Source organism: Cebus imitator, unplaced genomic scaffold (genome assembly GCF_001604975.1).
Source record: "Cebus imitator isolate Cc_AM_T3 unplaced genomic scaffold, Cebus_imitator-1.0 Scaffold377, whole genome shotgun sequence".
Taxonomy (NCBI): domain Eukaryota; kingdom Metazoa; phylum Chordata; class Mammalia; order Primates; family Cebidae; genus Cebus; species Cebus imitator.
The window spans coordinates 2,063,291-2,091,205 of record NW_016107692.1 but is presented as its reverse complement, the minus strand read 5'-3'; the positions used below and the strand labels follow the sequence as shown (position 1 = coordinate 2,091,205).

Genomic DNA, 27,915 nt, shown 5'->3' with positions numbered 1-27,915 from the left:
TGGTACATTGTTCCAAAGAATGTTTGAGTAGAAAATACAGAAGTACTATACAAACCTATTATTACATTTGAGAAATCATTAGCCTCAAAGGAGTAATAACGGTATGCTATTAAAACCATGAATACATTTTTAGTATCCGTATTGAAAAAAAAAACTTTATAAATATGTAAATTTTTGTTCAACAAATCCCAAATAAAATGCACTAAAAAACTGATATGTAGACAAAAGTTTATTTACACCATACAACATTTTAAATATTTTATACACAGCTGCAGCAGAGAAAGCTTCTCAGAGCTTTCTAGAGAAAACTGCAATAATAAAGATGTGAAATATATTATTCATATAAAAGTGAGATTATTACTTTATTGCATTTAAAGCAATGAAGAATGTAGCTCAACAAACATTCATTTAATGACAAAAACTTTGCTTTTATATTATAAAGTAAAAAGTGTAGTAATGGCCAAACAGACTGTTATAAACTTTAAAAACTGCATAAATATATACATTGTGCTTCATGGTGAAGTTTTTTGAAAACTAAACCATATGAAGCGGTTACAACATGAATCGTTGCTTGAGGTTTATCTATAAAGATTACCTTACAAATCCATTCCACAGGTACTTACAACACAGGATGGTCAGAACTGTACACCTGGTCATCTCTCCACTAGCCTGACTAGTGAGAAGTTACCATATGAAAACACCACTGACGTTTGGCACATGAAGGTCCTGACATAAGATAGTCACACTGTCCAGATAGAAATGTCAGGCTTCCCAAGTCTTAAGTGTCAGTGCAATAAATGTTTTGTCTCCAACTCAGTCCATTTTGATTGTTAAACTTCTGTTTGAAAGTCACCCTCTTGCACATCCAGAGGCAAATTCAGACACTTCTCCCACTCTGCTGGCCTCAGTTCCAAAGCATCCTTTGCCTCTGTGTCTAAGACATTGATTGTGGTGTAATGCGGGTATTCACTGGGGTTTTTGAAAGTGTCCCATGGATTCTTGTTTGGTGCTGGGTTTTCCTGTTGAGAAGAGAGGGAAAGAGAGTCATTTATGTGATGACCAGGATCACCGCTAGTTAAAGTTTCTGGGAAGAGAGTGTAGTGGTGCAATCTGGCTCACTGCAATCTCTGCCTCCCAGGTTCAAGCAATTCTCCTCGCTTAGCCTCCCAAGTAGCTGGGATTACAGGCTAATTTTGTACTGAGTAGAGACAGGATTTCACCATGTTGGCCTCCATCTTCCGATCTCATGATCCGCCCGCCTGGGCCTCCCAAAGTGCTGGGATTATAGGCCTGAGCCACTGTGCTGTCCACATGTGTGTAATCTTAATCCAGTTTCTATCATGCAGAGATGACTTGAAAAAATGGCCAAATGTGGGAAATAGTTTTGATTTTAGTTTTATTTCATTGAACAAACTGATGAATACCTTCTCTAAGTTAGAGAAAGTATAAGTATTGTGACAGAAATTTTGGTGATATTAACAAATTTGAGAATGTTTTATGGGGCATATTATTTAATAATAAAAAGTTACTGAAGCTAGCAATATTTCATTAAAAATTTAGATCACTATGGCTAGTTTTTCTCAAGAAATTAACATTTTAGAATATTTGAATGCTTCTATATTGCCTTGTTTTGTGGGTTTTTTTTTGCTGTGGGATACAGAGATTCACTAAAATTAATTATTATTATGAAAAAATTTAACTTTCTCTAAATGTTTTTTTACTTTTAATTGTATCTCAATAAATTATATCAAGTTTGAAAGATACTTCCATCCTCAAAATCACTGACTTTTAATTTCTATTAGCTCTTGATTTCTATTTTTCAGAATTATTAAAATAATCTTAGAAGGCTAATATTCCAATTTCCTTTTATTTTTCATTATGGAATGTCATGTTTCTTGAGAATATTATAGTTGTTGAGTGTCGCCTTCCCTACTCCATAAATCTGGCCTTTAACTGATTATAATCAATTACCAAGTGAACATAAAATAGGTACTTGAATTACTATCTGAATTCCACTCATATATATTAAACAACATCTCAAACTATGGATAAGAAAGAGAGACAGTCTGTCGAAATACTTACCATACCTAAGTCAGGTGCAGTGGTGTGTGCCTGTAATCCTAGCTACCCCGGAGGCTGAGGTAGGAGGATTACTTAAGCCCAGGAGTTTGAGACCAGCCTGGGCAACATAAAAAAAGAAACCAAAACCAAAAAGCAAAACCACAACAAACACACTTATTATAACTGGAAATTAATAAAATGTTTAATGCATTAGATGTTTTCAGCACTGATTAACCTTACTCCTGAGAATATATGGGGAAGAAAGGTTAATAGTAAACATTTAATGAAAGGTTAATTTTTAGGATGTGTGCAGGGAATTAATTAATTCTGCTTTAGTGGAATATTCCAAAATCTCATGAAATATAGCCTTGTAGTTCTCCCTCTACCTTATCCTTCCTTCCTTCTCTCTGCTTCCCTTCAATCAATAATTTATCAGCTGCTCTATGCCAGACACCATTTTAGCTACCAGGGAGGATAAAGGCATTATCAGTATAGCCCACTAGAAAGCTCAAGTTTTAAAGTCTGATACATGCAGGTCCAAATTCTAGTTCCTTCACTTCAGATAAATGTGATTTTGAACAACTGATTTCATTTTTCTGGACCTCAACCTGAATATCTGCAAAACAGAGATATGCTTTGTACTGTGGGCCAAGGAATTGGCAGAATGTGTAGATCAATTCCTACCTTATGGTGTTGCAAAAATAAAAAAAAGTATGGTAACCCAGAGTAATGCCTGGAGAATTTAATAAACACTCACTATATGGTAGTCATACTTACTGCAGAATAGTTTATAGTTAAATTGAGGTTAAAACATGTTAATATGTGTATCTATCATCCAGGAAAAGTGCTATGGGAATTCAGAGAAGGGTGGAGAGATGGCTTTTTTTTATGGGGAACACATAAAACTTCCTGAGAAAAGTGACATTAGGGCCAGAATAGATGGGCTTGGGCATGAACACATAGGTGTAGTTGGAGGTCTGGTGGCTGAACGGCACACTGGGAAGTAAAAATCCAGAGAGCATGGAGACGGGAAAAACATGAGAACAGTGACCTATTTATTTTAGTTGGCATAAAAAAGAATGGCAGAAAAGAAGGTGAAGTGGAAGCCAGATCATAAGGGATTCTGAATGCCTGGCTACTAAATTTGGAATCTATTTTATAGGCAATAGGGGGATATCAAACGTTTAGGGGCACTATGGTGACCTAAATCAACTGAATCATCTGAATCAACTGAAAGGCTCGCTGGTTCAAATTCTGCTCAATCAGATCCGTTGTGGACTCATTTATCATAGACGAGGGTTGTGTCTAAAGGAACTTTCTGGAAATCCTTAGTTCAACAGAAAGTCCAAGTAGTTCAATTCTGAAAGAATTCAGAGTATGTAAAGCATTAGTCCATTTGCTTGGAATATCTAGGGGCTCCATTTTGTTTGGAACAGACATCATTTCAAAGATTAACCATTGTGGATAGGTGAACTCAAATGGCCAATTTTAAACTTTGTCAGGAAATCTATATTCTAAATTCAAATGGTATTACTGTCACCACCTATTGAATTCCTGAGAGGTTCTATTAGTGGGTAATACATTAATTCATGAGGCTGGCTTGCTGCTAATCTTTAGCATCTCAAGCCACTCCCAGCTCAACTGGTGTTCTCATCATTGTTCACAAATGTGTGGATGCCCTTTAGGTGGTAAAAAACTAGGGCGCCCAGCAGTCCGAGTGGGAACAAGATCTGCAGGGAGCAGGTAGGGACCTGGTGGTCCGTGCATGGTACCTATGAGCGACTCATTCTCCTATGTGTTGGGCGTGATAAGAAAGGCACATATGATAGACTCTCATATTTGGAAAAGCGTAATATTGTCGATGGTCCAAGTAAAGGATAAACTGTGGAGCTGTCCAAAGGGATCACTGAATTTGGTGGTGAGAGCTGTAGGTGCAAGGAAAAGCTTCAAAGGAGGTATGAATCTTAGGATAAAAATTTCAAAGTTAGCATAAGTCCCTGAATTTATGCAGCTGTTTTTTGTTTGTTTATTTATGTTTTGCACTTGAATACAGAATAAGAAGCTGTAGTTAAACAGATGCATATTTGTTAAAGGCTCAAAAATTATAAATTCCATATAAGCCAATGTGCATGAAGCTTCCCAAAGTGCTAATTTGGTCTTAAGCTGCATCAGTAGAAATAGAATGTTAGGTAAACAGAGTTCAGAGCCACCCAAAAATATGGCAGGGCTGCCTAAGCATTTCCCATAGTTCATGGATCTAGGAGCATGCTAGCTGTCCACTTGCGGATAAGTCCTTCCCTCCCTTCATTCATCTATCCTTTTCTTTTTTCTCCTTTCTTTTTTTTCTTCTTTCCTCTCTCTGTTCTTTCATTCCCTCCTTCTTCCAACCTGCCAATATTTGGATATAAAGCAAAAGAGTGTGCTTATTTAAAAGAGTAAGATTTGCAAAAGCTACTTGGGGGGAAGAGATCTCTACTGAATGGTTTGTAAGACACACACAAAGTAAAATAATTTCTTCTCTGGATATCAGTGCCTTCTCTTTTTTAGTGTGATTTAAATGTTTTCCTGCCTGGAAGCAAGGAATCGACTAAATGGTTTTTTTTTGGTTTCCCTTTGATTTCCTAAATTCTATTATTCTACATAATTACCATCATTTGCAGTGCTAGGCAGGTGCTGTGAGTTAGCAGCCCAGAAAAAGAAAGAAAAACCCCTTTATTTGAGATTTTAAAAAAGTCTTTCTCCACCGAATTATGTAATTTTTTATTAATAATGTGCCACTACAAATTATGTGACTAAATTAAGGATAATGAACTCACTCATGCTCGTTATTAATCAAAACTGAGTAAGGAAGTTGCATTTTTTTTTTCTCTTCTCAGATATTTAGGATGACAGTCAGGCAGCAATGACAACTCTATCCTCCCCACTCCTAACCTCCCAAATGGTAAATATTTATAAATCTCTTGTAGAAAAGGCATGCTGCTGCAGAGATGTAGTGTAATTAGTAGACTATTTTGGTTGTCAGGAAACTGAGATACAGATAGTTGTTCCATTAATGATTTAATACCCAGACTATACAACAAGAGGAAATTACAATCACATTATAGCAGTTAGCCAGCTGTATGTGTTGCATAAGACTTTTAGATTTGTAAATATAACGCTCTCCTTTTTTTAAGCAATGAAGTTTCTTGAATTATTTCAATGTTAGCTTTCAGTACTTCAAAATGAGTAGGTAATGTGTTTAGGTCTAATCTCAATGGTATAATTCTCATTTGCATGCTAGCTAAAAATTGATAGCTTTCCATCANAACCACTCATTATGAATGAAGTGTCTTCTATATGCCTAGCATTTGATTGGTGATAACAAATAATACATGATTCCTACTTCAAGGAGAAAAATTGATGAGGATGAAACTATTGAGAGACTAATTAAGAGTTAAAGTGTATATTTCTGATAACCTTCATTTAACAAACACAGACTGAACGATCATAGCCATGCTATAAGTCAATAGCAGCCATTTACCGATAAGTTACCACAACCAGCATTGTACTACGGTACTGAGAGGAATAAAAGAAAAACATAAAGATATATAAATTCTTACTCTTCAGCTCTTCAGAAGCTAACATTACTAATCAGGAAGTTCGGCCTAAATCTCATAAATTATATAAGGAAGAATCACTAGATTAAGAAGGTGACCAAACGTCATGTACTTTAGAGCAATATATATATTGAAGTCTGGAAAAGAAGAAGGAACATCCAAGGGCTGCAAAGAGTATGAGGCAAAGAAAGAGCCCCACATTTGGGCAGAGGAGAAGAGCTGATGTCAGATGGCAGTCCCAGCTCTATGCCTTACAGCTGAGCTTCAGCTTCCTAACCTGGAAGGTACTTCCTAACCTACTTGTTTTTGAAAGTGTTGTAATGACTGAAGATATATATTAATTACTGTTTTCTGTGCTCCCTTTAGGAGGGTGAAATTGAAGTTTAGAAACCTGAGTTGGGTAACTTGCTTAAGATCTGATAGTTCTTGATTGAATTTTCGACTAGTAAACTGACTTCCAGAGTCCTGGGCCAGTGCTCTTATAATTATGTAACCTTCTCTGAAGCTACGACTATGCCATAAACATAGTAATTGTACAAAGTTATTTTATTTGATGAAGTCCTGTACTAAGATTGTGTAATAGTGTGAATGAATGAGAAGAGAATGGTCACACTTTAATAACCAGAGTCCCCAGTGTTGATGTGTGTATGAAAATTCTTACCCCCAAATAAGTAAATCTCCTGGAGACAAAAAACTATCACTCTGGTTTCAGGTAATGACTTCATATACATAAAACAATTACATTTATGTCAGACAGTCACATGAAAATGGAAATATTAAGCCAAAGGGATATTTGAAAAAAACCTTAATTTTAACTCTGATAGTAAAATGATCAGATGAAGTCAACATAGGTTTGATATATAACTAATTCTAATTAGAGCTTATGAATGAGGATATTTGAAATATGAATAAAATGCCAAAAGATTCTGTCATTCCTAATTTGTCCTGGTAGACTTTCCATAGTACATTCTGGGGGCTTATAATTTTTTTTCTATGTGGCTGTCTTGTGTTCCCATGATTGGGAGGTCCTGGAAGGCAGGGATATCTGGCATCATGGATCTTCTACTCAGGCAATGAAGCAAAGCATACTCACCATACTGCTTGTATTTGGTATATCCCGAAATCTGTCCAAAGTTTGAAATTTCTGATTTAGTTCTTGAAATAGTTCCATATGCCTCTTCCTTGTATGCATGACTTTCTGCAAAAGAGAAAATAAAGCTCTCATCCCCAACTTGATGTATGTATTTCAAACAAGAGATTTATTATTTTTGCTTTAATAGTCAAGTTTGGCAGAAACCAGGAGGTCCTATAAGATACACAAATGCAAATAAGTTGCACCAAATCATTGTCTTAAATTCAGCACTGCTTTACACATTAAGAATTGGCTTTTTCTTTCACTTATAATATTGCAAAAAAAAAAAGGTTTTTCTTTTCTTGTGGGTACATTAAAAATGTACCAGTCATTTCAAAGTAAGATTTTCATTATTCAGAAGTTAGAGCTGTTTTACAAAAATTGTTATAATATTTTTTAAATATTTAAAAATTTGAACTTGTAAACATCCAAGTTCCTGATGTTTGTCACGGGAAATATTACTTTTTTATGTTTTATTTCTATAAACACTAAAATCCTAGCTGGCTGTATTAAAGTGAGAACAAAATCCCAGGCCCTGTCATTAAGGCTGAATCAACACATTAAGGTATCTGAAATATATATAGGATCTAAAACCTTGCATTTTCCATGTGCATAATGATTGAGCTTCATAGAAGAAAATCTGACCCACAGGTTTCATCTATTTGTTTACAAGATGGTATAGATTCTTAACAATTAGTGTTCAGAGCACAAATTGTATGGCTGATATGCTTCTAAAACCACAGATACAAATATATTCATAGTCTTTCTCCCTGGTTACATCTTTTTCTCCCAACTTCACCATAACTCAAAATGAAGTCAAATAAAAATGGCCTTGGAGTAAGTATCATGGCATGAATCTTGTTCAATTACAGATCATTTAGGAGCACTAACAAACAGGAGTTAGATAGTAAATGCCCTATATTTATAATTGTTATTTTAAAGGAGAAAATGTCTTTCTTGGTTTTTTTATAAGTTAAAAATCAATATTTTGGTGATTCTCCAAGATTATGGCTTCATATTTGTGTAAGATTTTACTGTATTTTAAGCATATGCATCATAACTTACCATTTGCTCATGTGCTTTGCATAGGTATATCTATGTTTAAGCTAGAACTTGAATATTTGGTCCATTGTTTTAATTACCAAATATTTTCTAAAGTAAGGATTTGTTTTGAAAAAGAAATATATCTTTGGGAGATCTGTAATGAATGCCTAATTGCCTTCTAAAAGACACTGCAGAGAACACTTTACCTCCTTGAGGAAAAGGAAAAGGGCAAAAGACAAAAGCAATCGAATCTTTAACACATTAAAAAAGCCTGTTCTCTCCTATGCAAGCTTTAATTTTCTATATTTAATGAATATGTATTGAGGCAATGCATTGTTTAGCTCATTTCTTGCTTTTTCACTAGCCTACTTTTATGTGAGAGAATTCTGCCATTTTATATTTTGCAACAATCAGTTTCTGTCTTTGTTCCTTTTGGCTCTAGGAGTTGGCTGTGTGAGAATCAGGTGTTTGAGGACAAGAACACGGCAATGTTACTCAGGATAGGGACATGAAACATAGCAAGCAATTAGAGAATGATTAACTTCCCATTAGTTTGGGGGACAGTATACAAAAAAGATTTGCAGGATTTACAGAGAAACACCAGGCAAAGATAATTTGACTAGTGATGGATTGTGGAGATTTATGAGAGAGGATTTGCATAAGCAACTCAATGGGGAAATTTTGAGGACCCTGTCAGTGGCAAACATTAAGTAGTACATTTTGTTCTTGGGGAGACAAACACTTTGATGCAGTACCAGGTCCTAAGATACTGATTAAAATATAGGTTTGTGTCATAAGGAACACTTTAAAAAAAAAAAAAAACTATCATAGTTAGTAGACTGGCTCTGCCTCTAACTTACAAATTGCATTTTTCATAGTAATAAATTTTATTATATAGTTATTTTCTTCTGTGGTACAGTAGGGGTGACATACTGACATTTTTCTAGAGATATTTTATTTTATCATTTAATACATACTTATGAGTATCACATATTGTGCTAGATGCTCAGGTAATGATGTTGCACAAAATCTGATTGAGTTCCTGACCTCTTGTAGCTTGAAATTTGATGGAGGACACAGGTACATGACATAATTATTCAAATAAATGTTAAATTGTGAGTTTGATAAAGAAAACAGATGGTGCTGCTATGAAAATGATAGGATAATTTGCTAAGATAAATCCAAGTGAGTCAGTCTCCTCTTTTTATACATTCATATTTAATTTGAAATTCCACAAATTAGTGATTCTCATGGTCTTATTTGTCTATCCTCTTTTCCATTTCTATAATTCAGAAAATTTCTAGTTCAATTTTTAATTCTATGCTGGAATCTCCTCTTTTAATGAGATCTTTCCTTTCCAAATATAAGAAACTCATTCTCTTCTAAGAGAGTTGATGCCAAAGGCATAGCACCCTTATTTTGAGATGAGCATCTGATGATTTTTGTTTGCGATGTCTCCAATTATCCTTCATCTTGTGAGAAGATTCTGAATTTGCTTTGGGGAACTATACCTTCCCATGTTGCTGGAAATGTCAGTTGACATCCCTACTATTCTCTGACCAAGAGGTAAACTATTCCATATCCTTCCAACAAAGTTACTTCATTAGTTGAAGTCAGCTAATGTTTGTTGCAGCCAATTACTTATACCAGATAAAGCATTTCTAAGAGGCAAACCAAGTATCAAATACATTCCATGGAAAAGAAGATACATTAGCTGATTGGAGGTTTTATAATTATATTCTGATTGAATTGATATTACCTAATTCAGAACTGGGTGGATTATATTTCCAAGAATTGTATTGCTAGAATAGTCTAAAAAGTATACAGGAAAAATACAAAGTTATACTGGTCACCAATATTATATAACCAAAAAGCTTTTTGATATTTTCCACATAGATTTATTAAAGCTATTCTTCATAATAAAGCTCAAGGACCCTGAAGTGAATTTGGAAGCAAATGAAAAGCCTGTATGCTGAAATATGGGGCCCTTCCTACCTAGAAACATTAATTGCAAATACATCCTGATGCCAAATAATCATTCTAATTTGAAACTGCCACCTTGGCACTGCCAGAAATCACCATAGCAATGATGGCCGGGAGTTCTGGCAGAAGTATCAGATTACAGCTGCCATGGACAGCTCATGTCTCTGAAAGGAACTCAGTTTGATTTTCCATGAATGATTTCTTCTTGTTCATAGAGTCATGTAGATCATCCAGCCTTTAATAAGGAAGAGTCCATTGATAAGAATGGCACCTTCACAGTGAATACTGGAGAGTTTATAACCCAACAATATTCTGGGACAGCAACTTAGCTATCGTTTTAGTTTTCACACTTATTAAAGGTTTCCTCTTATTTATTTATTTGTATATGTGTTTATTTGTAGCACTGATGACTTAATGAGTTGCCACTTGCTTAGAAGTTTTCATGCTTATAAATCTATTGATCTGTTTCATTGGCTATTTTTTTTTTTTATGTCTAGTGACATTAGGGTTTATCTGATTGCCTTTTTCTTTTCTATCTTAAGCACCCTAGTTTTTAAAATACATTGACTTCTATGAAAAACTCAATTTAGAATTGGGTTTTCAAAATGTGTGATAATGAGAAAATTCTAACATGGATTATCTACTTAAAGATAAATTCTGATTGACAATATCTAAATATCTATAGAATTCAAGTGGCTGTCAAATATTTTATGTGTCTCTTGCAATAAAGAGCATGATAATGTTTCCTTGGATTCATATTAATATCACACAACATTTTTAGAAGATTCATATGAATCCTCATCCCTATCCTCTTGTGCAGTTAGAGGACCACCAATCTAACTGCACAGGAAACATGCTCTCCTGAGTAGCTAATTTCAAAGACACTTTTCTTTTTATACATTTTAAATGCAAGAGAATTGGCCTTTGCAATCCTTTAATTGTTGATATTAGAGAAAAAGCGATGCTATAAAATAAAGCACATTCATCATATTTCAGATATTTGAGAAAAATGAGGTCGTAAATCCACCTGTATGTCTGGAGTACCTGCTATGTCCCAAGAGCTCTCCTAGAAAAAGATGCAAAGTCTGATAGCATATCTCTCCAAGTTGGATCTAGAGAAATTTATATTTGGATCTCAGTTGTATCATGTTTGAGTTGCATGGTCTGAAGTGTAAAATCTAATCTCCCTTTAGCCCCAGTTTCAGTAATCAGACTTACCTTGCAGGGTAATTTTGTAGATTTAAAAACGGACATAAAGCACTTATCACTGGGCTACACAGCTAAAAGCCACTTAAGAAATCGAAGCCATTACTATCTTTCTTAATCCTCACGATAACCCTGGGAGGTAAAGCCATTATCTCTACTTTGCTGATTAGAAAACAGAAGCTCAAGGAGGCTAAGTAAGTTTCCCAAGCTCACACAAGTGGTGAGCAAGCTGGAATTCTTTCTGAATCCCACATCAATTATCTTTGCTTGGTGCTATCTTAGATGTATCTCATAGATTCAGGGAGCACTCTTCTCTAGACTATTCAGGTTTGTAATTATGTCTTGTTAAAATGGAAAATGAGACAAAACAATTCAGGATGGGCAAGAAACAGCACAGGTACTCTCAGTAGTGAGTCCAGAAGCTCTATGGATATTGATCACCCTGCAGCTATTTCATAGTACTGCAATTATATTTTTAATGGCTGGTATTCATATTTTGTCTCTGAACAGTTCTTGGCCAATGACTTATTCGTCTGTGAATCACTGACACCCAGCACAGCATCTGGCATTCGGTAGGTGCTCAATAAATGTATACTGAATACCTTAAATGAATAAGACAGCACAGGCATATAGGCCAGGGAAGGTGACTGCAACATGGAAGGCCATTATAAATGTTGTCTTCTCTTCTTCTATGAAAGAGGTCTTCCCACTGGAAGGACGGCTCATTTACTGGCCCAGACAGGAGTTCTGCCTCCTCATTCTGATTTTATTGTATTTCCTTATTGTTAATACAAATGGCTTATACATGACCTGTAGGTGGGCTTGGAACAAACTGTTTAGATTTTTCACTTTTAATTCACAAGTGCGAATCATAGAGTTGAAGCTTAAGGCCGAATTATATATAAGAGAGCTATTTACTGTATATGGATTTTAAGAAGCTGAAATAAATTTTTAGAGAAAGTTGAGGAATCTCCTAATCATAAACTTTATAGTATGAGGCCAGGAAATCATGGGCTGATGAGAATTAGAAACAGTTTGCCTGAATTATTGTTTCCAGCCTTAGAACTTTATACACCTACTATGGCATTGCCCATATCTACTAAGATGAGCCTGTGGTCCTCCTTCTTTACTGGTTTGCACAAGTCCTGCAAGGGGTGGAAATTTGTGACAACTTCCTCCCCATCATAAGGGTCATGGTCAACACTTTTAACTTCTACCACGAAAGACAGGTTAACAAGAGAAAAGCATATTTATTTAATCAAAGTTTTACATGATGCAGGAACCGTCAGAATGCAGATCCAAAAACCCAAAGGAACACTATTTTTAAGCTTAGAGTTGATGAAGAGTGGGCAATTGTGTAGAAATGTGATTGGACGTATGGGGAATGATCTAATAGCAATAGACTGAGTGGGGAAACGTAGCAAGGGCTGTCTGTTCATAATCTTTTTGTTCTTTATGTTGTAGCATTTCTTCCTCCTGGGTATGGGTCAAGACCTTTCTGGAAGTGAGGATCTTAAGACCTACTGTAGGACAAAGGTAAGTTAGAGAATTTCTCTGTGGCTGGCTTCTAGATGAAAAGGTAAGCAAAGTTTAGAATAATATTTTTAAGCTTTTTGGCTGGCTTTGGGGAAAAGAAGTGCTACTTACTATGATCCAACTTGGTGAAGAGGAATTCTGGTATCTATGACTCACTTTGGAGAAAAATAAGGGGCCAGAGACAGGAGGGCAAGAGATCAGAGAGTTTCTGGTTTTCAGGTTGCTTTGGAGGCCTTTCAATGTTCTTTAGTTCGAAGCACTCAGTATGCCAAAGCACCATACTCTGGCTACCATTTTATGAGCCCTTGTATTCCTCCCTCTAGAGAAAGTTGTTGAATATTACCTTAAAATGAATGTGAAAACTCATATTAAGCAAGCGATGCACACTACAGGGATTTAGCTGTGTTGTGAAAGGAAGATGATTTCCTTGGCTGGAGTCCCAATGTGTCCCTCACATAGAACTTGTAGACCGTGAATAATTCCTGACATTTCAGTGTCTATGTTTCAAATATGTTTCTGTTTGAATAAACATGATGCCAGAGTTTAAAAGAAACTAGACAAAGGGTCTGAAAACAGCAAAAATTAGTTGAATATATATTTTTATTTTACCACTGTCATTCATGAGTATACTTGCCATAAATACATAATTTTGCAACAGTTTAATAATATAGAAAAAGATGGCTATTGTCTAGGAATACATTGCTCAAACTTTTCCTCTAAAAGTACCCTGATTGCCTAATGGAGTGCTGGATCTCAGGGACAGATCAGGAAGAGGTCTGTTATGACCAAGACATTTCTTTGAAACCTTATGCCTTACACTTAGAAATTAAAATATATTTTTGATTTCTGTGTCACAATTTAGCTGTTTGTAGTGATATTGAATTAATATAAAATAATCTTACTTGATTATGATTCCCCAAATCTCTTTGTAAAAACTCAAGCTCCAATGAAAATGGGGATTTGTGATTGCCCTGTGTCTGTGTCTTCGTTTGCCCTCTATCCACCATCACTGTCTCTCAGTTTGAGAAGTATGAATTTAGTGGAGGTACGGAGCTCATTAGAAACTCAGAGAAACATCCTCAATGTTTTTAAAAGACTACATAGGCCAGATACAGGCACAATGGCTCATGCTTGTGATCCCAGCATTTTGGGAGGCTGAGGCAAGGGGATAGCTTGAGTCCAGGAGTTCAAGACTGGCCTTGGCAACATGGTGAGACCCTGTCTCTACAAAAAACAAAACAAAACATAAATCAGTCAAATCAGTCAAGCATGATGACACATGCCTGTGGTCCCAGCTACTAGGAGGCTGACATAAGAGAATCCCTGGAATCCAAGAGGTGGAGGTTGCAATGAGCCAAGATTGTACCACTGCACTCCAGTGTGAGTAACAAAGCCAGGCTCGCTCTCTCTCCCTCCCTCTCTCTCTCTAAAAATTTCCATGGAAACTGAAAGGTTTTATACCTGCATTTTTGGAAGTGAAGATAAAGAATATATCTATATGGCAAATATTTGGATACCACTTTTTAAAAACTCTTTTTTGAAATGTAGTCTCACTTTGTTATCCAGGCTGGAGTGCAGTGGAACAATCTTGGTTTACTGCAGCCTCCACCTCCTGGGTTCAATGGATTCTCCTGCCTCAGCCTCACAAGTAGCTGGGATTATAGGCATGCACCACCATGTCCAGGTAACTTTTGTATTTTCAGTAGAGATGAGGTTTCATGGATACCTATTTATCCATATATTTTTAACATGGGATGGATACTGTTACCGATTACAGTTACAGAATGAATGTCTATAACTGTGTTTCTGGGAATTCTTAGAGCCCAGATCTCGACCCAAGACAGACAATTAGAATAACTTACCTAATTGTCTGTTTTAAAATCATATTAGGAATCTTTATTCTAAAATATTAAAGTGGAACTCACCCTGACTAGATGTCTTTTTGATTTCCCTGGTTCTGTTACTGGTGCTATCAGAAATCCAGGCTCAGAATTGGAGAGTCATCTTTCTTCTGCTCCTCACCCTTTTACCATGTGTTCAGTTAAGGACCAAATTTCATACATTCTGCCTCCGCGGAGTCTTCTCATTGCTTTCTCTCCCTACTGCTTCCAGGAAGTGGACCTTCATTACCTACTACACTAACCAATCCTAATTGGTATTTCCACTTCTCCTTTCATGCTGCTATAATCTAACCTCCCTGTTACTGACATACTCGTTTTTTTTTTTTTTTAAAAAAAACAGAGTAGAGCAAATCATTCTGCACGAAACAGCAGCAGCAACAACAACAAGCAAACAAAATACAACAGAAAGAGCTTAGCAGCTTTTAGTAGCAAATTAAGAAAAATCCCTCCTGGACCATAAGGAAAGGTTTCTAAATTACTCACTCTAGTCTCTTCTTCCATATGCCCCTGTTTAGGTAAATTTTTACTTCTTGTTTCTTGAGGATGCTACATATTAGTCAGCCTACATGCCTTTTCCTCCTCCTAGAATTTCCACCTGCCATTTTTCTATCTCTTTGCGCTGTATCTAATGTGGATATGTTTGAAATTCAGTGTGTCTGTCTTTGAAATGTATCTTCCATAGTTGTCAATTGTTTATACCAGCCTCTGCCTTAACTCAGGTAGTGTCCAATAACATTTTGTTAAAGAAAACTGGATGGAAAACTAATTAATCTATCACCATTCCTTAAAAATATACTGATGTTTACTAAGTACTACAATCTCTAGAGCTGGGCATATAAATTCAATAAGGCATTTGATTACAGAACACAGGAGTATCACCACAGTATTTTCTGTATACTTTCCAGAAAGCAAGAATTCAGAAATGCAATGCTGTCCTGGAGACTGGCTACATGAAAGGGCCATTCCCCTGGTGTGAAATTAACTAGCCACAAGAATTTTATGGACATATGAGTTGACAGAATATTATCATAGTGTATAGACTCTGGGGAGTGTGTTAGGCTTAAAGCCTGAAGGAAAGATGCTTTCAGAAGTCCAAGAGGCGGCCTGTCAGTGGCAAAATGTTTAAGTTGCCCATTGTATGATAAAGATTGCAGTGGGAGCAGAAGTGTCAGGGAGCTTGATATAAATTTAACTAGCCTGATTTAAGAGGGGGACAACCTGGACTTTTCCTCAAGACCCACCTACAAAATATAAGTAGATTGTATTACAATTCATTAGCATTTAAATCTGGCAATATGTTCTCTAAGCACAATCTATGAAATATCTGTCACATACCTGATACAGCCCACAAGACTAAGGAAAATGCCTCTAAACAATTTTTAGAGAAAAAGTGATACCTCAAAGTTCCCACCTGTTCCCACCAAATTTTGACACCTACAGTAATCATGCAGTGATTACAGCAGTTAAAGAGCTTAAGAACATATCCAGGGTTCTTGTGCTGCAACTTATCAGCAAATGTTCTGTTAACAACATGGTTTTATGGGTGGAATACTAAACATAGAAATAAATACCAGCTTAAGGAATCTGTTACCAGTTGCCATAGAGAATAGATGAAAAAAGAATAATTTTTCTAATGCTCCAAATGAGACAGTATGATTAGATTTCTTTTCAATGTTTGTGATTATATAACTTAGGTTGGTTGAATTGAGGCTTAATTTTAGATCTAGGTTTTTACTATATTTTGCCACTGATGCCTAGTGGGTGAATTCTTTCCTCCTTTCCTTTGTACTAACATAACAATTTGTTGCTTTTAGACAAAAATACATACAGTCTGATCCTCTATTTTTGACTACCTGAAGATTAATATTAAAAAGCCATAAAATATCTGTCCTTCAAAGGCACTGAATAATCTAAAGGCAAAGATTGCTGAATATTTTCTATTCAAATCATAAGCTTGATACTCTTATGCTAAAACTTTTGATGCATTAAAATAAATATTCAGTGTTAAGTTACTACAATGAGGCTACATCAGTATTAAAATTTGCTATTTAATCATAGATAAAAGATGGCTTATCATTACTTTGTATCTTGTAGCCTGAAATGTTACTGAAAAGAACCAATTCTCTTTGGACTTCATTCAGGGTAGAATTATTGTTGACCATTGCAGTAAATAAAAACATGTCTTAGTTTTCACACATGATGTACATTATAGAGCTGCAACATTCATCTACCTAAATGAAATGACTGAATTATGAGTAGTTTGCATGTTCTGGGAGACTTCTATAATTTTAGGAATATCAGTTAAGAGTATTGAGTTCTATGTATGCATCACAAGGGTACAAATATATGAGAAATGTATAATGTATTATATCCAATTATGTTAGCAGACTATGAATCACATCCAATTATCAAGATGCATAAGTACATTTTATGTGATGCTTAACCATCATTAATTTTGTATTTAGCATAACCTCCTCAGTTGGTATGATTTCAGTAATTTTCACTAACAATATAGCATCAATATAAATTCGATGTAAATTAGAAAATGAAAATTTTCATCTTATTTGTATCTGTAAAAAGGCATTTGCTAAACACAGGAGCACATTGAATCAATAGTTTTCATTGGGAAAAAAAAAACAAAACATCTGAATGTACTGCAGATAATTTAAATAGCTGGAATCAGAACACAAAACAAGTAATTTTCAGAGAAAGCCTAACCAGCCTAAGCATGCTCACAGGATCTCTTCAGGCAGTCACTGAAGTAAAACCAAAAAAATTGCTTTAAATATAAAAATCAGGAAGCTGACATTCCTTCTCCCTACAAACTGAATCAACCAGGTTCAACTCCCAACATAAATTGTTCACTTATCTTAGTATTTATGAAATAGATTCCTCACTTGTCCATAAAATCTCAGTTTAGCATATACTTAAAGTATTTATAACTTTAAAATTTCATGCTATACAGGATAAATTTTAATTAAAAATATTTGACTTATTTAATTAAATTAGTACATAATAGCCTTACATGGCTGCATAGAGTAATAATCTTTAATTATATACAAATTTTGAATTCAAGTAATTAAAATTCTGAAATAATTGATATAAACTTACCTCAAAGTCAAGGTCTGAATATCGCGATTTTCTTCTCTGTTAGATGTATTTTTAAAAAGAAAGAGAAAACCAATAAATTTATGTTTAGTCATTCAAACAAAATGAAAAATCATCATTTTCATTAAAGATAATCCTACTTCTGTATTTTATATGTATTTCCTTTAAATAAGAAGGAAAATAAAACATTTTATAATTTCAAAATATTCTAGTCACAACTTTGTTTTACTTTGAACTTCTTTTAAAATTAATAAATATAAAAATACATAATATTTCTCATTTTGACCTCTTAACCCTCATTTTTAGTAAGGAGAAATTGTTCCTATGAAAACTCAAACAGACATTTCAATGTTGAAAGAGACCACAGGCTTACTACAGCAAAACTACAGACACAGGATTAAAAGTTGTATGGGAAAACTTGTCTAGTTACCTTGACATCTTCAACCAACCTCTAGTTTTCATTTCTACCAAATTCTACCCAGTCCTCTAAGTCCCAAAGTTCTTCATAAGTCTCACCCACGTATTTCTTGTAATTTGATAGTCCTCCATGACAGAAAAGTACTTCTCATTGCTAGTTCTAAGGAACTAAAGTATTTGTTCTAGTTCAGCAAAACAAACTATTCCACACCCCAGTAAAATGTAGATGAACATGTAAATGTCTCACAGTGTTTCTCTATGGCTCCAACTTTGTTAAACAGTTTCTGAAATCTAGTTATAGATAAAATGCATTAATAAAATGATGACGACTGATACATCCAGAAAACAGGATTAAAATGAAATTAATATAATTCATGCGACATGGTTTTCATGATAGTATATTCTTAGCAAACTTTAGATTTTTTAAACAGATTTTGTTGATGAGAGAATGAAACGGAGAATTAACAAATAATTAAAACTTGTAATATTCAGGCAGTTAGAAAAATATATAAACCTTTGGGCAAAATTCTGTTTTATTTTTCCTGTGCTCCCATTCCAACACCTACAGTCTTCAATAATTTAATAGGAAATCATACCCAAAATAAGGTAGGAGAATCTGTTATGCATTTTAACTGTTGAACATTAGGAGAGACAGAAAAGAAGCACTAATGTAGTTTCTTGAAGACTATGATTAAGTCTCTGCAGCTAGAGTTAAAATTGTCATTACAAAACCAGAACCTCACTGTATACCTAATCCCCAAATCATGTTTCAGTAGACAGAAGGGGACATGCTAAAAGAAAGGGTTCATGTTTTAAGTGAAAAATTCCTGAAATAATTGTACTTTAGTGAAGCTGTTTAAGACCGAAAATGCAGTCTTCAAGTACAATCAAGGAGAGGGCTGAAAGGAGACTGCTTTATTAAATGAAAACTCAGCATGTTGATCTCACTTTCTCCTTGTCTCCAAAATCATCTCAGCCTCGCCCTGATGACATCCAGGAAGGAGAATAGTATTTGGGAAAGCATTGAACACAGCCCTCTTTTACCATCTCTCTGCCACTATTGTTCTCTAACTGTGCTCCAGCGTACTACACCACACTTTGCTGCAATATGCTAGATTAAATGTCAGTGCTTCCATTCTGCTCTTGGATGCATTGCTTTCTTGGCACTGTGACTAAGCAGGACATTTTTGTCCGTGTACATTAAGCAAGATTCCTTCTTAATACTGCAAAATTCAAGCCTGGAAACACTTAGTTTTAAGCAATAATTATAAAACATTAGTCATGAGCTTTGCATTTTATTTGAAAATTAAATAGTGAAATCTTATGAAAAAGGTTCAGCTAGCTAGAAGAGTAAGAGGCCCTTCTAATTGCATGCATTGAGAGGTTCTCTCTTGCCAAAGGTGAGAACAGCCATATGTTGTCCTCTTTGCTTTTGAAAGCAAGACTATGTTGCCTAAGAACCGAAAATGCTGATAAATACGTATTTCTAAAGGCTCTGGAGTTTAGAAGCAAGAGCAAAGGACAGGAACCTAGCAGATTACCATAGATAGATTCTATTTCTGAGAGCAGGCATCACCTATATCAATACGAAATATGGAAGCACATGGATACACTCGTACAAGTGGATCTCTCTCTTATTTAATTTTATTAAAATTAAACTCTAACATAAAGCATAGCAGAACTGGCAGTCTTGAAGTATTAGACTAAAGAATGAACAAATCAAACAAACAGATTTTAATCATAAGAGCATAAAGATGGTGGTGGGATTTGGAGTGGATGTGAAATAAAGCAGTAAAGCCTTAAAAATTAGAGAGTGGGAAAAAATGGCAGAGTTTTACAGTCCAAGTGAGTTAGAAATTTGTGTAATATTATTTAGGTTTCCACAACACTGACCTAGTGTTTCAACCTTTTTTTTTTTTTTTTTTTTTGAGATGGAGTTTCGCTCTTGTTACCCAGGCTGGGGTGCAATGGCGTGATCTTGGCTCACTGTAACCTCCGCCTCCTGGGTTCAGGCAATTCTCCTGCCTCAGCCTCCTGAGTAACTGGGATTACAGGCACGCGCCACCATGCCCAGCTGATTTTTTGTATTTTTAGTAGAGACGGGGTTTCACCATGTTGACCAGGATGGTCTCGATCTCTTGACCTCGTGATCCACCCGCCTCGGCCTCCCAAAGTTCTGGGATTACAGGCGTCAGCCACCGTGCCCGGCCGTGTTTCAACCTTTTATTGTGTATATAGCACTTTCACATTTGAACATGCTACCCCCCCGCCATGAGATCGTTGAATAAAATATTATTTATTTTCCTTATTTTATGAATAAGAAAAACTGGGGGGTCAGTGGAGTTAAAATGACTTGCCCACTTTACCTAGGTGGTAGGCGAATGAGCTGGGATTCAAACTCAGGACTTCTGACTCCAAGCCCAGCATTGTCTTTACTACCTCTTGCTGTTTTCTCAGTAATACAAGAGTGATATGTTACAGCGAAGATGCCTGTGATGTTTTGCTGATTGTTACTAGAATTCAGCAAGAATAACATTAGATGACCCAGTCAGTCCAAGTCTGACTTTCTAAGCATAAAGCAATGTCAAGCAGATTAACTTTTACTTGTCAATTGCATTTTGAAGGAGGGGGAAAAAATTAGCAATTTGATATATACATATTTGAGAAAATATCTATGTTGAGTAAAATAACTTAGAAATCATTCCAATATGCAATCATCTATGAGCAATGATACAATAACAAACAGTAGGAGACTCATCCACCTCCAGATATAACTCTTTTTTTTTTTTTTTTTTTGATGGTTTTAGGTCTTGTTCTGTCACCCATGCTGGGGTTCAGTGGCATGATCACAGTCCACTGAGGCCTCAACATCCTGGGCTCAAGTGATCCTTCCACCTCAGCTCCCTCAGTAGCTGGGACTATAGGCATGTGCCACCACACTTGGCTAATTTTTGTATTCTTTGTAGAGATGGGGTTTTGTCAGGTTGCCTAGAATTATCTTGAATTCCTGGGCTCAAGCAATTTACCTGCCTCAGCCTCTGAAAGTGCTGAGATTACAGGCATGAGACCCACCCTGGCCTTAGTTTATCTTAAAGGGGAATGGGGCATTGGGAAATTGATGGTGTAAAGAAAGAATAAGAACATTTAATTCTGTTCAGTTTTGGTCTGTTTCCACCTTTGGTATACATACAGTGTATTGGAAGTCTTTCAAAGCGTTGAAGTTTATTGATACCCTAACTGACTTGCATGTTTATTCAAATGCCCTTCTGAGCTCCCTGGAATATTAATTCCAGAGAAGAAAGTGATTGGAAATAATGGTTATATATGTTTTAAATTAAAAACCAACTGAGAGAAATGATCAAGCCATAACAATTTGTCTGATAATCTTATAACTTTTAAAAATGCTACATATAAATTTAAAATGAGCTAGGGTGATAGATGATATTGAAATATTTTATGAAGATACAAATCCCTCTGTACATATATTCTAATTTTTCAAATAACCTAATGTAAATAATCCTTTTTCTCACAGAGGTAATGTTCTTTCTATGCTGTTTCCTCTTCCTAATTTCCCACTTAGGACTCACCCTAACTTGTATTATATTTCCAATACTCTATTAAAATTCTTCTTGCTGACAGTCTCTGATGAGCTCAATCTGGTCAAAGTCCAAGGTCAATTTTCTGTCCATCTTATTAAACACTCAGAAGCTTTTGAACGTTAACCATTTCCTCATTAAAACACTCATCATCTCTGTCTTTCTTTTTCCTCCTTTTACTTGCTTCAGCTTATTCTCAAGTCTCCTCTGTTGGTTCTTTCATATTCCTGCCTTCTAAATATTGAGTTGCTGGACTCTTCTTTCTCACATTCTCTTCTGAACACCATAATTCATTCCCATGATTTTGAATACCATCTTTTAAGTTCCAAACTTCCTTTATTCCTCCTGCCTTTCACATGATAGAAAATGCTGGTTTTCTAGTTGGTCAACCCAGAGGCTGAGGAGTCACCCTTCCTTCCTCTCTGTCCCTCGTCTTCCACATCCAATCCACCAGCATGTGCTGTCTCTTCTATATCTGAAATACACCTTGTTCTGTCTACTGCTTTCTATCTCCACTTTCAACTCAACAGGCAAAGCAACTCTTATCTCTCGTCTAGATTACTTCAGTAGCTTTCTGACTGCCATCCAGCTTTCCGTTCTATCTCCTTTCCTAAAACCCCTGGCTTCTAATCCTTTACTTTCTAAACAACCAAAGTTATGGATGAATGGATGGATAGATAAACGCAGAGAAAAATCATTGTGACAATCTTTTGCTTAACGGTCTTCATTTGCTTCCATTGATTTACAAGACTGTGCAAAGTCTGGTCTCTCCTTTCCATTTCAACTTTATCTTAAGGAGTTCAACATTAGGTGCACAGGTATTTTGATCTTATGAGAATATGTCAAACTCTTTTCTGTCTCAGGGTCTCTGCACTTACAGTTTCTTTTGCCTGAAAAAATTCCCTCAGCTCCTTGCAAGTCACATTACTTCTCAATTTTATTTCTTACACTAAATGACACTTTCAAATGCTTCCCAGACCACCTTTTCTAAAGAAGCCTCTCCCTTGCATTCCATAGTTATTACCCATTACTGCACACTATTTCATTCATTGGTTTAATAGTTAATTGTCTGTCTGTCCCATAGGGTTTATTCTCCATAGGGGCAAGTTCCATGTCTATCTTGATTACATTTATATCCAAAGCATCTAGCAAAGGACAAAGCACAATAGGAGACATTCATAACATTACTGGCAAATGATTAAAGGAGCTGCACATAACAGCCAAAGATATTCAAAAGAATTTGACTTTTAATTTTTGTTTTGTTGTTGCTTTTCTTGGGCATACTCTTAGAGAATTTGGTTAAGCAGGTACACTAAACACACAAAGAAAGCCATTATGATTAGGTCAACTGACAGCTAAGAGAATCAAGACAATTTACAAGAAGGCAGGCTTATCACTAATAGAAAGGAGAAATTCTTTAGGATGATTTAAAAATAAGAAAATGTACAACAATACGAAGCTACTCAAAGGAATACCCAGTGAATATATGCATAGAGGTATTTCTCCACATCTAAGTCTTGTAGAATGATGAATAATTTCTCAAAGGGAATACTTCATTGTTTTTGTCACTGCAAATTAAGCTGGGCAAGACACTAGAAGATTCATAGCAAGTAATAAATTCCACCGACTAATGAATGGAAATGTGACTGCCATTAAAATTTCTATTATAAAGTGAGCAATAAACCTACTTGCAAGGAGAAAGCTCTGATAGCAAATCCATTAAAAATAGCTGTGGAAATGATATCTGAGAATAATTAATTTTTAAAAATTACTTTTATTCAAGCTAATTTTGTTTGTATGCCTGCATGAAAGACAAAATTCTGTAATCCAGGAGTAAAAGCAAAGCAGTAAAAAAGGACAGGTCTTCCTTTCACCATACTTACATCAGAAAAAAATGTAAAAAAAGAAATGTTGTTTCTGCACATGGTCAGTTTTATAGTGGTTTCTGTTAGTGACAGAGTGTCCTAGTTCTTAAGCGAGGCCATAACATTTTGTCTAATATCCTGAATATTGATTTAATTCAGCATTCAAGCTTCTTTGCAGAAATTCAGGACATAACAATAATGACATAATACTAACATAATCTTACATCTAAAGCGCTTCTTACAATTTCAAAGGGTTTTCATGTACATTAATTTTGATCCTCACAACCACCGTAAGGGAGGCACCTGCAATGTGATATTATTGCTAAAATATTTTACCTTTAAAAACCATTATGCTGAGAGCTCTATAAATCATGTCTAAAGAAAAACTGGTGTATACAAATTTAATCTAGAATGGTGTCTCTTTCGGCCTATTACAAATTGAGAGAGACTTATTTTCAGATATATAGGTAAGCTTATACATAAATAGACAAGATAGAGCATCAAGACCTTCTATTTTAGATAACAATTTTATAAAGTACCAACTCATCAGTTTTTAAGTACTTTTATTAATAAGAAAAATTAAGCATAGGAGAAACCACATAAGGTGTTTACATTTCAGCAAGATGGCCCACAAAAATTCGAATGATAGAGAACTGAGAAGCCACGTGGGGACCATGTAGTAATCCAGGGATCAGCAGAAGAGGTCAGTATACCTCCTAGGCTGGACAAATACAAGGGAGTGCAGGGTGGCTAAAGCCCAGGGGTTGGAGCCCCTGGCATAAACTGGAAGCACTGTGGGAGCTACATCAGACATAGATGCTTCCAAAAGCAGAAAGAATAGGGGAGAAAGACCCCAGGTTTCCCTCTTTTCCTTAATCTCTAATCTCTTACCGATGCTTCCTGTTGGCAGAACCCAGCCAAAAGCTGTGACTCAAGAACCTGAATTAACCCTTGAATGACACAGGGAAAAGAGTGAAGAATGGGCCATGTGCTAAACAGGTCCAAGATGTGCATATAAGTTGGAAAGACTCTTGAATGAAAAAATGCTTACTATTTAAATCTGACAATTCAGAACAAATACTGACCTGTCTCCCTACAATTATACCACTATATTTTTTCAGGAAATAACTAAATAGAACAACAATCCAAGGTTTAAATTAGGTTTTATAGTCCTCAAGTGCTTGAGAACCATGATACCTCTTTTGTTCCCTCTTGCTCAAAAGCAAAATCTTTGTTTCGCTCTGTATATTGCCATGTACTCATTACATTTTGTTCATTAATTGAAGGTGAATGACTAAAGTGCTGATGACAATATCACTCCTCTTAACCATAAGCAAAGCAGTTAGAGGATATTTAGGACTGGAGCCATTGTTGTGAAAATCTTACTATTTTAGTATTGCAATTATTCCATAATTGGGGCAGCTCTATATCTAAAGTTTTCAGAATGGCTCAACAAGTTCATTTGGAAATGACTACAGTTAGAAAGAGAACATATCACAAGAAAGAACGAAACAAGATACTATTAGGCTGAGAGAAAAATCTAGATGTGTTTTTATGCCAAGAAACATCATGAATTTATTAAACTTTTTATACCCAATAATTGGGGTTAGCTGAACAAACTCCCATGAAGGCTGGTACCTTTTGTGCTGGCACTGACTTCAGGGTTGGGGAGCCTCCTTCTTTGTTGCTTCTTGCTTATTTGAATAAATACTTCTACCCACTCACCCACTCAAGTCTTTTTAGCTTTATTTTTTTTCTCTCTCAACTCTTGTTTTTCCTCTTTTGCAATTTCTATCACATTCTATTCTACAACTGGTAGTTTTTACCCTATTCTTTCCTTCCCTTCAGCACTTTCCACATCGGCAGCCTGTGAAAACTGACTCCTCTGGAGGTAAAATGTGAGCATCTTTATATTATATGCTTGAAAGAATCCTGAGGATCCTGGCCATCCTCTGCTGTGCCAGCTGCCCAGGCTGGATGTTTCTATGGCTTCCTTCTTACTTAGAGGGAGAAAAGACTTAAATTGTTCTATTGCTTAGGCTTCATGTTACCCACATTATTTACTATTTTCTTCTTCACATTATCTTCTAAGACCCAAGACACCGCCTACCTACTGTTGATCCCACTCTCCATGTAGAAACTCAGGTCATTTTTCTGCTTTTTAAAATTATTGTCAGATGGTAATCTCCCTCACCAGCTGACCCTGCATATACAATCTAGCAGATCTGATAATTCTACTTGACAGTGCATCATGCTGCCCAAGAAGAAAGCCAGACCGCCAACTTTATCTTCATGAACACAGTCCCATTTCCAAAATACGTTAGTTGTACAACTTAAAGGACAAAGACTTTACCCGTTTCATGTCTTTATTTATCATAAGACCAAATGCCTGTCAAGGATTAGAAAGAACTTTAAAGTTACCTTCATGTGAATATTCATGCTCATTACTGTCCCTTCTAGATGGCATAAAATTGGTCAGGAAAGAAAGATTTTATTCCTAGATTTGCTATGCACTTGCTCTATAACTGTGAACAAATGACTCTACTTTGAAGATTATAATAACTTATCCATTGCATGGAGGTGTTGTGAAGATTAACTCCTGTTTTTAAAGTGATTTGAGGATCTGCTAATGAAAGATGCTACATACATGCTAATTTTTATTATTCATTCCCACATCTATGTATTCTTTCTGCTATCTCATAAAATAGTCACCCTAAGTAGTTACTATTAAACTCATTTAAAGAATGAAAATGAAGAACCAAATTTTCATTCTGAATTTTCTTCCTTTTCAAGATGTAAGTCTTGTGATCCCAAAGTAACTTAAATACAGATCTTTTGGCTGAATCACTGTTATATATAATACTTACACTTAACACTAAGGATATGGAAATTTGGAAAAATTACAAACTGAACAAAGGAGTTCTGGGAAATACAGTCCATTTTTCAAGCACAGATAACCTGTAGAATATCAATCCAGCAAAGTTTTTAGGCTTTTACATGTAAAACATTTTTGTAACCAGCGAAATATTTTCATGCAATTCCATTCAACCCCCTTTAACACATTTAAAAGAGCCATACTATACAGAAAACTTCCATATGGTCATTATGATTATTTATCATGTTATGTTATTATGCACAAACTCACTGAAAATCCTTTTAAAAACTGTTAAGGTTTTGCACAAATATTTTGTAGTTTGTTCTTATTTGATCATTATTAGAAACCTGGTCATCTCTGGGATATGCAAGTTACAAATAGGGAAACAGTAGCTATTCTGTTCAGAGGAATGAAATGCTTTTGTTTAAAAGAGAGCTCCAGTCACCCTGGAGTTGAACTTGGCTTCACTACCCCTATCTGTGCCTTTGGTTCTGAATAATTATTCTGACCTAGTTATCCTCAGAAGCGCTATTCAGTTTGAGGTTGATCTAGAACTTAGGGACTTACATTAGATTCTATTCACATTACCATTCGTTGTCTAGAATTTTCACAATCCAGTTGCAAAAACCCTGAAAATTACCCTATTCATCACATTTTTAAAGCCTCTCAGAATGCCTCTTCATTTTGATCTAGTGGTAGAAATGACTTTGGGAAGAAGCATGAAACAGTTGCCTCTGGGAAATTTTGGACACTTGAACATACAATTACCAGCATAACTCTGATGGAAAGGGCAGGCAACTAATTATAGTCCCTTTCTGTAGATAGTGTTTTATATAATAATCTATTATACTAAACCGAATGCATGTATTGCATAGTGTGTGTGTGTGTGTGTGTGTGTGTGTGTGTGTGTGCGCGCGTGCGTGTGTGTGTATGTGTGTATCAGCTGCAGGTTTACAGCTATTTTTCACTGTATGATCAGGCAAACTGTGAGGAGTTTACTCTACTTTTGGTGGCCTTATGAAGCATAAAGGCCATGTGGTTGGACCTCAGAATCCTGACTGTTAATATGCTCAGATTACATTCTTTCTGACAATTCAGTCTAAGATAAAAAATTTTAATGGTCATTATTCTGTAAAATAAGAGCAAAATATTTAAAAGATATTGATCTGTAATAATCATTAATCATCAGTATAATGGTAATTATATTCAATTACATTTAGTGAAATATTCCAATTTTGTTATTTTTCACAGTTGTTGTTACACAGAAAATGCAGATCTCAGTTTAAGTTTGTAATGCCATGTAGACACTATGCACCAAAAGGACCTGTGGTACCTGAGAAACATCAGAATAATCATCTGTTAATTTTTTATTTTAATGAGTGCCTAACTTAGTTCCCATGGTGACAGAATGATGACTGATTAGTATCTTTTTAAATATAATGGATTCATTTTATTTTATTTTATTTTATTTTTATTTTTTTTTTTTTTGAGACGGAGTTTCACTCATGTTACCCAGGCTGGAGTGCAATGGCGCGATCTCGGCTCACCGCAATCTCCGCCTCCCGGGTTCAGGCAATTCTCCTGCCTCAGCCTCC

The 27,915-nt window shown here is 35.5% G+C and overlaps 1 protein-coding gene across 3 annotated transcripts in view; it reads right to left on the bottom strand.

Moving 5' to 3' along the window:
• Positions 1-211: 211 nt before the first annotated feature.
• ADGRB3 (adhesion G protein-coupled receptor B3) overlaps positions 212-27,915 on the bottom strand; it is a 756,499-nt gene continuing 728,795 nt past the window's right edge. For 2 of the 3 annotated variants that reach the window (XM_017507539.2, XM_017507537.2), the window contains 3 exons: positions 17,571-17,606; positions 6,751-6,855; positions 212-1,019 (listed from right to left, as the gene is read on the bottom strand). In XM_017507539.2, coding sequence (XP_017363028.1) covers positions 831-1,019; positions 6,751-6,855; positions 17,571-17,606 — 330 coding nt within the window. In that variant the 3' untranslated portion in view covers positions 212-830. The remainder of the gene's footprint in view (positions 1,020-6,750; positions 6,856-17,570; positions 17,607-27,915) is intronic. The other variant, XM_017507538.2, reaches the window with a different exon arrangement.